At 39.9% G+C, this 10201-nt stretch overlaps 1 protein-coding gene and 1 non-coding gene across 2 annotated transcripts; both read left to right on the top strand.

Moving 5' to 3' along the window:
- Positions 1-4532: 4532 nt before the first annotated feature.
- trnag-ucc (transfer RNA glycine (anticodon UCC)) lies at positions 4533-4604 on the top strand. Its single transcript has one exon. It is a non-coding gene; the product is annotated as a tRNA-Gly (tRNA).
- Positions 4605-6052: 1448 nt separating this feature from the next.
- On the top strand, positions 6053-10181 carry ccnd3 (cyclin D3). The gene is made up of 6 exons (XM_058630963.1): positions 6053-6178; positions 6261-6659; positions 6735-6950; positions 7320-7482; positions 8888-9030; positions 9255-10181. The coding sequence occupies exons 2-6, from the start codon at positions 6429-6431 to the stop codon at positions 9414-9416; spliced, it is 915 nt and encodes a 304-aa protein (XP_058486946.1). The 5' UTR covers positions 6053-6178; positions 6261-6428; the 3' UTR covers positions 9417-10181.
- Positions 10182-10201: the final 20 nt, after the last annotated feature.

The following is a 10201-nucleotide window of genomic DNA, read 5'->3' as shown; positions in this document are numbered from 1 at the left end:
CTAGTGTGAATAGTGAGTGAAAAACCTTATAAAAATCCTTACAAATCCTAAGAATGTCATTCAAAAGATAAGACTGTTCCAAGAATTTCTTTCATTCAATGAAAATTACGTTTTATTGCAAATGAATAAATCAGCTGCTGCAGGTAATGTGACACATTGTTATGTAAAAGTACAATAAGACCATTGTATTTGTAAGTGCCTTATTATTAATAATGAAGTTCTAACGTTCTAATCATTACCTCTTTGTAATCCACACATCCGATGAAATATTGAAAATAGGACAGTACTTGGTTCAAACAGCTCTACAAAAAAAACGAGAGAGAGAGAGAGGTCAAAAAAGTGTGTGGCCACACTCCACACTTGCCCGACCTGTAATCGCACCCACACGGTTACTTACTGTATATATTAAAAGGCAATTAAATGTGCAAAATTATTATAAAGCCAATTAAAAGGTACTTAGAAAAGCAATATTAATTAAATCAAACATGTTAAACCATCCACTTACTAAACATGATCTCATTCTACAGTCATTATTTCTTCTTTCCCTTCCTTGTTTCTTGGTCATCTTCATGTGTGTGTGTGTGTGTTCGACCTGCAGTATCTCCATATCGCTGATTTTCACTGTCTTGTGTTCAGTCGTCTCCAGGCTGATGATCGTTGCTGATCATGTTTTGATGATTCTTGCAATATTTCCTGGTCACTGATCCTCTCATCGGCCCACTATAAGTATATAGTCTTGTATAAAGTACCTGAAAGAGATTACATCAGTGGTAGAGTGAGTTCTCCTTCAACTGGAAGGTTGTGGGTTCAATTCCTAGCTCTGCTATTCTATATGTGACGTGTCTTTTAACAAGATGAACAAAACAAAAGTAGAGTTTGTGTTGAAGTCAAGTGTGATCACTACACGGGCTGTCACCCCGTGGAGACGTGTTTTGAGTCGGGTCTTTCAGCTCGGACACTCTCTTAGTCAGATCTGCCACCTGCTTGGTCAGCTTCTCGATGCAGTCTGTTTTTGCTTGAACTTCTCTGGTCAGGGCGCGTCTCTGTCGCAGTATCCTGACCATGAACGCCGTCACCTCGTTTCCAGCACTGTATGCCATGGAGGGCCGGAGTTTCTCTGGGTTTGAGTGTGTCAGTGGAATGTAAGAGTACTGTAAAACGTGACAGAATAAAGTTGCATGTGAGAAATCATCACAGTCGGTTACAATGTACATGTATGACATTTGGTAATATATAAAATGTACAGTTAAAAGTTGGCGTCAGCTGCAGGACGAGTTTTGCGCAAAAATTTGGGTGGAAGAGGAAAAATAAGAATGAAATGTGGAGTTGGAGTTACAATAGATGCTTTCTTAGCAGTACAAATCAATGGACAAAAATAAAATGGTTTTGCCATCTAAAAGTCATCCATCCTTCTCCTCCTCCTAACCCTGGAGCTGCTCACAAAAATTCAGAGAATTTTTGGGAATACCAGGATCTAGTGTGAATAGTGAGGAAAAACCTTATAAAAATCCTTACAAATCCTAAGAATGTCATTCAAAAGATAAGACTGTTCCAAGAATTCCTTTCATGTAATGAAAATCACTTTTTATTGCATTATGAATATGAGCACTGATACTGGTGGAATCAGTGCTGTAGGGACATTGTGGGTGGACATCATTGCGGTTCTGATTTTATGACACAGCAAACAAAAAAAATGAAATCAGCTGCTGCAGGTAATGTGACACATTGTTGTAAAAGTACAATAAGACCATTGTATTTGTAAGAGCCTTATTATTATTATTATTATTATTATTAATAATGAAGTTCTAACGTTCTAATCATTACCTCTTTGTAATCCACACATCCGATGAAATATTGAAAATAGGACAGTACTTGGTTCAAACAGCTCTACAAAAAAACGAGAGGTCAAAAAAGTGTGTGGCCACACTCCACACTTGCCCGACCTGTAATCGCACCCACACGGTTACTTACTGTATATATTAAAATTTTGCAATTAAATGTGCAGAATTATTATAAAGCCAATTAAAAGGTACTTAGAAAAGCAATATTAATTAAATCAAACATGTTAAACCATCCACTTACTAAACATGATCTCATTCTGATGATCGTTGCTGATCATGTTTTGATGATTCTTGCAATATTTCCTGGTCGCTGATCCTCTGATTGGCCGACTATAAGTATATAGTCTTGTATAAAGTACCTAAAAGAGATTACATCAGTGGTAGAGTGAGTTCTCCTTCAACTGGAAGGTTGTGGGTTCAATTCCTAGCTCTGCTATTCTATATGTGACGTGTCTTTCTCTGGGTTTGAGTGTGTCAGTGCAATGTAAGAGTACTGTAAAATGTGACGGAATAAAGTTGCATGTGAGAAATCATCACAGTCGGTTACAATATACATGTATGACATTTGGTAATATATTAAATGTACAGTTAAAAGTAGGCGTCAGCCTTGGTGTAGGAATCTTCTAATAATAATCTCCAGAGGTTCTTGGTATCTTGCTATCCTTTGCACACCTTTAACTATGTTGTCATGTCTTTTTATGATGATGTAATTTTTGCTTGTGGACAGCAGAGATTGGTTTTTGCCTTTGATCTACAAGCAATTTTTCTTGCACAACAGGGGCAACAGATCTCCCTGTGATCTTTGCTCTCCATTCATTTCCTATTAACATTCCCACACACACTTTTCCAGTTTGTGTGTATGTGGAAATTCTTCAATTTTCTTTGCAATCTTTGTCACCATGGTTCATCGAAATGCTTAGCAACATAGCGCACCACTCCCGATCAAACCTCACGTTTTGATATCAGATATGTGGGTTTTTTCTCAAAGCTGCAGGACGAGTTTTACGCAAAAATTTGGGTGGAAGAGGAAAAATAAGACGCCTATGGAGTTGCAATAGATGCTTTCTTAGCAGTACAAATCAATGGACAAAAACAAAATGATTTTGCCATCTAAAAGTCATCCATCTTTCTCCTCCTCCTAACCCTGGAGCTGCTCACAAAAATTCAGAGAAGCTTCGTGAATACCAGGATCTAGTGTGAATAGTGAGGAAAAACCTTATAAAAATCCTTACAAATCCTAAGAATGTCATTCAAAAGATAAGAATGTTCCAAGAATTTCTTTCATTCAATGAAAATTACGTTTTATTGCAAATGAATAAATCAGCTGCTGCAGGTAATGTGACACATTGTTATGTAAAAGTACAATAAGACCATTGTATTTGTAAGTGCCTTATTATTAATAATGAGGTTCTAACGTTCTAATCATTACCTCTTTGTAATCCACACATCCGATGAAATATTGAAAATAGGACAGTACTTGGTTCAAACACACTCCACACTTGCCCAACCTGTAATCGCACCCACACGGTTACTAACTGTATTTATTAAAAGGCAATTAAATGTGCAGAATTATTATAAAGCTAATTAAAAGGTACTTAGAAAAGCAATATTAATTAAATCAAACATGTTAAACCATCCACTTACTGAACATGATCTCATTCTACAGTCATTATTTCTTCTTTCTCTTCCTTGTTTCTTGGTCATCTTCATGTGTGTGTGTGTGTGTGTGTGTGTGTGTGTTTGACCTGCAGTATCTCCATATCGCTGATTTTCACTGTCTTGTGTTCAGTCGTCTCCAGGCTGATGATCGTTGCTGATCATGTTTTGATGATTCTTGCAATATTTCCTGGTCGCTGATCCTCTGATCGACCCACTATAAGTATATAGTCTAGTATAAAGTACCTGAAAGAGATTACATCAGTGGTAGAGTGAGTTCTCCTTCAACTGGAAAGTTGTGGGTTCAATTCCTAGCTCTGCTATTCTATATGTGACGTGTCGTAGAGTTTGTGTTGAAGTCAAGAGTGATCACTAGACGGGTTGTCACCCCGTGGAGACGTGTTTTGAGTCAGGTCTTCAGATCGGACACTCTTGGTCAGATCTGCCACCTGCTTGGTCAGCTTCTCGATGCAGTCTGTTTTTTCCTTTGATCTACAAGCAATTTTTCTTGCACAACAGGGGCAACAGATCTCCCTGTGATCTTTGCTCTCCATTCATTTCCTATTAACATTCCCACACACACTTTTCCAGTTTTCACAATGTTTGGAAATGCCATAAACTCACTGTCCCTGGTCAGATTGCATGTTTTGATGTGGGTTATTTCCTCAAAGCCGTGGGTTGTGTTGCTCAGCAGAAATCTGGCAGAAGAGGAAAAACTGTTTTATGAGTGGGTTAATGGGATCAAAGCAGGCAGTGAAACTGGGAAATGAGCATGTGAATCTTCAGCATTTTTTAAAAAAAGCATAAAAGAAAACATGTCATTTTTCTTTATATATATATATATATATATATATATATGTGTGTATAGATATATAGATATATATATGTATATATATATACATATATATTAAACCTCAAGAATAGGGACTTATTAAAAATAAATTCACCAACTTCCACATAGAGGTTTTACCTTGGTTTCCGTGCTTGAGAAATAGTGTGATATCCCACATTTTCCGATGACATTGCATATATCAAGCGTTGGTGGTATAGTGGTTAGCATAGCTGCCTTCCAAGCAGTTGACCCGGGTTCGATTCCCGGCCAACGCATCACTTTTTTTTTTTTTTTTTTTCCCGCAGCCCATACAGCAAAATGGAGTGGATACTGAACTTGTAACCGGAGAGTCGACGGTTTAAATTGCGGTTCCTTGAGCCGCATCCCGAGCGATGACTGAAATGCTGCCCACTGGTCCTGCACACGTTTGTTTGTGTGTGTGTGTGTGTGTGTGTGTGTTTGTTCACTACTGGTTTGTAAAAACGATAGTTAATTAAATGCAAAGGTCAAATTCATCATCACTAATTGGTATGTGTGCAAATAAAACTTAACTCATTATAATTCTACTTATTTCATTATACCATTAAAACCAGCAGTTTGAAGCATAAGGTCAGGAATCACGTGCCCCCTCTTCTGGTGGACATATTGAATTACATGAAGTTATTATATTAGGTGTGACTGTTTTCTGTTGCTGTGAAAAGGCGAGTCAGTCAAATGGATTCAAATTCATATTGTCTTTATTTAAATGCCCTCCTGAAATATTTGAGAAAAATAAGCTTTTCTATGATCACTTCCTCGTGGGAATTGTTCTTCAGGATTGCTCGCATTCCATTGTGTTTCGTCAATTACATTGTTATGTGAACCACTTTTGTCCCTAAAGCCAAACACAAAGGCTGAGCGTGAGGTTATGTGATCAATGAGAACAGAATGTGTGAGAGAGAGCAGCCAACTGGCTCACAGTGTTTTCCAAATGGACGTCTGCTCATCCTGTCCTGAAGGACAATTGCTTGTTGGCTGTCTCTGAAATACAGGGCACATTCTTACAAATTCATGAGTTACAGGCACTAAACAGCAAACTGAAGCACACACTGCAGCCAGTGTGACGACAGACATAAAAACACATACTCTGCAACTGATCATGTTGTGCTTATGCATGTTGTATGGTCACTTTGTTTGTTTCCAATGATGATACAAATTAAGATGGAACATTTTGTGGATTAACATAAACAAAGGATCAATTGACAGTTCAGTCCACTAGATGGTGCCAAGTGCTCACTCTCACTTGAGTATCGTGAGTCATGACATATTGTGATATATTATAATATATTGTGAATTAAATATTGTGATAAATTGTATCGTGACAATGTTGTATTGTGACTTAAATATTGTGATATTATAATATGGGACTTAAATATTGTGACAATATGGTAACGGGACAGTATTGTATCGTGACTTTCACAATCTTTTGTCCTGATGCTTAAGATAATGTAAGTATTTCTTTATTTGTGAAGCCCCAATTAAACTGTAACTTGACTAAATGCTCCACGTTCCTCATCTTGACACAGCTGATCATACGAGATTTTGCTTGAATAATAATTACGACTTCCGAGCAGCATAACTCAAAAAAGTAAAGGCCTGATTTTGATTAAATCTCATTTACTGTCATTTATTGTACGGACACTGGGAACCTGAGCGGCCTTGACTCTCGGTTGCACTGCACGCTTTTGACAGAATTCTGTAACTGTATTTGTAATAATGTAATAAATGTAGTAATTGTCAACCGTGTGCCATCTTACCTCCACCAAGAAGCATAACTAATAATGACGGAGCTTTTCCGGAGATGATAAAGGTTAAGATGTCGATCTAGACTGATTGTCACGGTGTGAAATGTGATGTTTTATGTAGTTTCTTCTCGGTTTGTTTGATTGTAGGACCCTGAACAAGATGGCGGCGGCGCGTGGACTCCCGTTGTGCTATTAGCTCTGCTAGCTAACATTGACTTTTTTATTTAGACTAAGCGTCAACAACTAGTTTAAAAAAACAAACAAACTACATTTTGTTTTGTTTTCTCAAAACTCACGACGAAAGACTGTCCTCAAATGGACTTTTGTGACGACAGACCGGAACCACGAAAGAGAAACGCCGGTGAAAGTGGCCGCGCTGCCGTGTGTCCCCGCGCGGGCAGAGACCCAGCTTTGACCGGCGACACCCGAGTGTTACGCAGCCTGACGGAGCAGGAGAAGCTGAGCTCGTTGCCTTCACTCTGTGACCGAGTCCACACTGACATCAGGCCGTACATGAGGAGGATACTGGCCGTGTGGATGTTCCAGGTACTCCGAGTCAGACAGAACCGTTTCAAACCAGTTGCACGTAAAGTGATGAAGTGCTTTCGTTTCTTGTGACAGGTGTGTGAGGAGCAGAAGTGCGAGGAGGAGGTGCTCCCTCTAGCGGTGCAGTACCTGGACACTTACCTGAGTCGGTTTGGCATCCAGAAGTCCAACCTGCAGCTTTTAGGCACCGTGTGTATGTTTCTGGCCTCCAAGATGAGAGAGACGGTCCCCCTGACTGCTAGCACGCTTTGTATCTACACTGACAACTCGGTGTCAGTGTCAGACATCCTGGTAAAGTTCTTATTTAAAACCTTGTGTAGGATAAAATGAAGGGGTAGTTGTACATTCAAATATCAGAACCCCGATATCTCAAAGTCCTGATCTACTATGTGATTGTAAGGATGCACAGCTGCCATTTCTACAGGTCACAGGAAAGGTCACGTCCTTACAAGTGTAAAGAAGAAAATAAACAATGGCTGGGCTCAATTCAGCTTCCTCACTTTCAGTTCCTCGTCATAATAAAAGCATGTCAAATAAAAATATATACTTTTTTATTGGCCAGTGAAGAACCTGAACCCTGGACCTGAACCTCAGTGACCTGAACGTGAGTCCGGGCAGGAACAGTGTGTGTGTGTGTGTGTGTGTGTGTGTGTGTTGCAGGAGTGGGAGGTGGTGGTGGTGTCCAGGTTGAACTGGTGTCTGGCATCGGTGGTTCCCTCTGACTTCCTGGAACCAATTCTTCACGCCCTCCCCTTTGTTGGGCCGGTCCACTTTCGAAACATGCGCGGCCATGTTCACTCCTACATTGCTCTGGCTGCCACCGGTAAGTTACACAAGTGAGTCACCGACACATGAGATGAGAGAAAATACATTTTTGTATGAATTTTCTTGTGTTAAAGCTGTCGTGTGTAACTTTATTCTGCTTGCTTTGAGCCTCGTGAACACAAACAATGTAACAGGATTTGTATGCTGCGTCCTTCATGTGAAAACTATGTACAGCAACACGCTCAGATCTGACTGAGGGAGCATTTTTGTGAATACAGCAGCAGCTCAGGGACAAGAAGTGTATCCTGTCACACTGTTAAATGGTTTTTTTCAGCTCTGAATCTTTTCGTGTGGTTTTCTGCACTCTGTTGCTTTACTCTTCCCTCTGACACACTTCCTGTGTGGATGAGTTTTAAATGACTTCATAGTGAGAAACACAGAGAGAGTCGATGGGATTAATCTGCATTGTGTGAGTTAATCTGACAACGGTTTAATTGTAGCAGACATTTGTTCATACTAACAGCTTTAAATTAGGTTGTAGGGTCATTTTTTTAAATTCCAGTGCAATAAAAGTTATATTTCATCCCAGCACTGAAAGGTGATGAAATGACCTGACCTTCCATGCACTGAACACAAAGCAGCCATTTCTCTGTGTCTGCGGTTCATCTGACCTGGTGTGATCCAACATTGTCTGCTTTGAAAGACTCGTGTTTCGACTCCTCACAAACCTCTGCGATGTTGCCTGAGGCATCAGGCCACAGTCAGTCAGTTTTTTTTTCCTTTAGACATATTCAATGACAAAATTAAGATAATTCCTGGCTCCCGACATTGTAATCTATTCAAAAAAGGTGTCTGAACAAGGATTGAATGGCTGCCGGGTTTTTTTGTCTCAGTATTTCTCTTGCCTCGAGCAATTAGGATATTGTATCAGATGCTCTGGTTTTTGGGAAATGCCTGCTTCCCTTTGTCTGTCAGGGTGTGTCTACGGTGGTGGCATCCATCCGTCTGTCTGTCTGTCTGTCTGTCTGTCTGTCTATCTGCCTACCTTACTACCCTGAACTGACTTTCTCACTGTTGTGTTAATCCGAGAGTAATTGAAGTAAAAGTGGATTGAAGTAATCCACTAAAATGATTTTAACAATAAAAATTTTCAAATCATTAAATATCAACAATTATCACAATCAGTGGCGGATATTTGCACACGTGTGAAAGTCAAAGAAGTTAGTTGTTGTTTTAACCTTCTTTATGTGCAGAAAACAACAAACAAAAAGAAACATCTTGCACACATTGCTCTTTGTCTCTGTATATTGAATTTTCGTTTTCATCGAGAAAGAAAATGATACTGTGATGCTTATCGTTTTATCTCTCGGCCCTTTGATCTTTCATTGATTGATGGTTGGCCAAGGTTATAAAGGAATGATATTTTACGATTCTCCCCGTAATCTTTAACCTTTCACCCGCAGACGGCACGTTCTCCGCGTTCCTGCCCTCCACGCGTGCCTGTGCCTGCGTGAGCCTCGCCACGCAGGGGGTGAAGTTACTGGATGTCGCCGCCTCCGCCGAGTCTGTGATGAAGTTTTTGGCCGACCTCCTGGCCATTGATCTGGTACGGGGGTAATGTTTAACTGACATTCTCAGATTTTTTTATCTCCTCCCGACTTTGCCCTATTGCCATGTGTGTGATCATATTTTGGCAAGTGCTTGAGTTAAAAAACATTTGCACAGATGCAAACTGGTAAATTGATGTTTAACGGAGCAACGGTGCACATCCAGAGTCCATGCCCTCACGATGAACCTGTTTTTTTCTCCCCCTGTATCTGACATGACCAGAGCTCAGTGCGTCTCTGCTATGACCAGCTGAGGACTGTGCTGGAAGTCAACCTACCCTCCCGTTTTCAGGACAGCGTCAGCTCAGAAACTGGCGACCCCGCTGCTGACACTCAGGATGTCGTAGTGACACCAGTGACTTCACTGCAGGGAAACCGTGTGTGAAAACACTCCTCAGTCAAGAGTAGACTGGGTAAATAGAGCGAGAGAGAGAGAAGATGACAAGCAGAATGTGTTTAGAGCCACTTTAAAGCGCCTTCCTGTTGCCATTTTGTGTTTCAAGTGGTATTGAATCCTCATGTTTACATATTCTATCGCATTATTCCTGTGTTACTGTAAAGAATTCTGTTTCACCGTGACATGAAAAGGTCAGAAACGACAAAAGCAGCAGCAGCAGCCAGCACTTGAGTTCTTGTTGGTTTTGTTTTTTTTAATTGAGTTTCGATTTCCTCATACCGGTCACAACAGCACGGTAGATCACATGGTCATTTAATGATAAACCAGCCGACTTTGGCAAAGAATATTTCTATTGCAGTTCAAAAAAAAAACATTAACAGAGTCAGATGCATATTAAATTGTACAAAAAAGGTGTACAGGCTGACTCTGTTTCCCTGTGTCACACATAAACCAGTTATCAATGATAAGGAGTTCAGTCCCCACATTCCAGTACGGATTCAGGTCTTTCTAGTTTACATGTGTAAACAAAAAGGTTCCAGTTTAAAGCATGTGCATCTTTTTTTTTATCTGACCTTAATACTTGAAAATATGACAGCTGATAAATAAAATAAAAATGCATGATGATCAAGTAGCGATAGCCTGATTAAACACTGACATTTCATCAGAAAACAAAACAGCCTTCTGATGTTACCATATCTGACCACCGGGGGGATTTCATTAAACATGAATCGGAGTATATCTCTACTTAAACTGTTAAACTGCAGCATAGATAG

Source organism: Solea solea, chromosome 6 (genome assembly GCF_958295425.1).
Source record: "Solea solea chromosome 6, fSolSol10.1, whole genome shotgun sequence".
NCBI lineage: Eukaryota > Metazoa > Chordata > Actinopteri > Pleuronectiformes > Soleidae > Solea > Solea solea.
The sequence above is the reverse complement of the archived record's forward strand: the minus strand, read 5'-3'. Positions and strand labels throughout refer to the sequence as shown.

Bases quoted from the DNA above. Each gene is read 5' to 3' on its own strand.
- ccnd3 (XM_058630963.1), top strand. From the start codon at position 6,429: ATGGACTTTTGTGACGACAGACCGGAACCACGAAAGAGAAACGCCGGT. The intron at 6,660-6,734 runs GTACTCCGAGTC...TTCTTGTGACAG, and splicing joins TGGCCGTGTGGATGTTCCAG to GTGTGTGAGGAGCAGAAGTG. The intron at 6,951-7,319 runs GTAAAGTTCTTA...TGTGTGTTGCAG, and splicing joins TGTCAGTGTCAGACATCCTG to GAGTGGGAGGTGGTGGTGGT.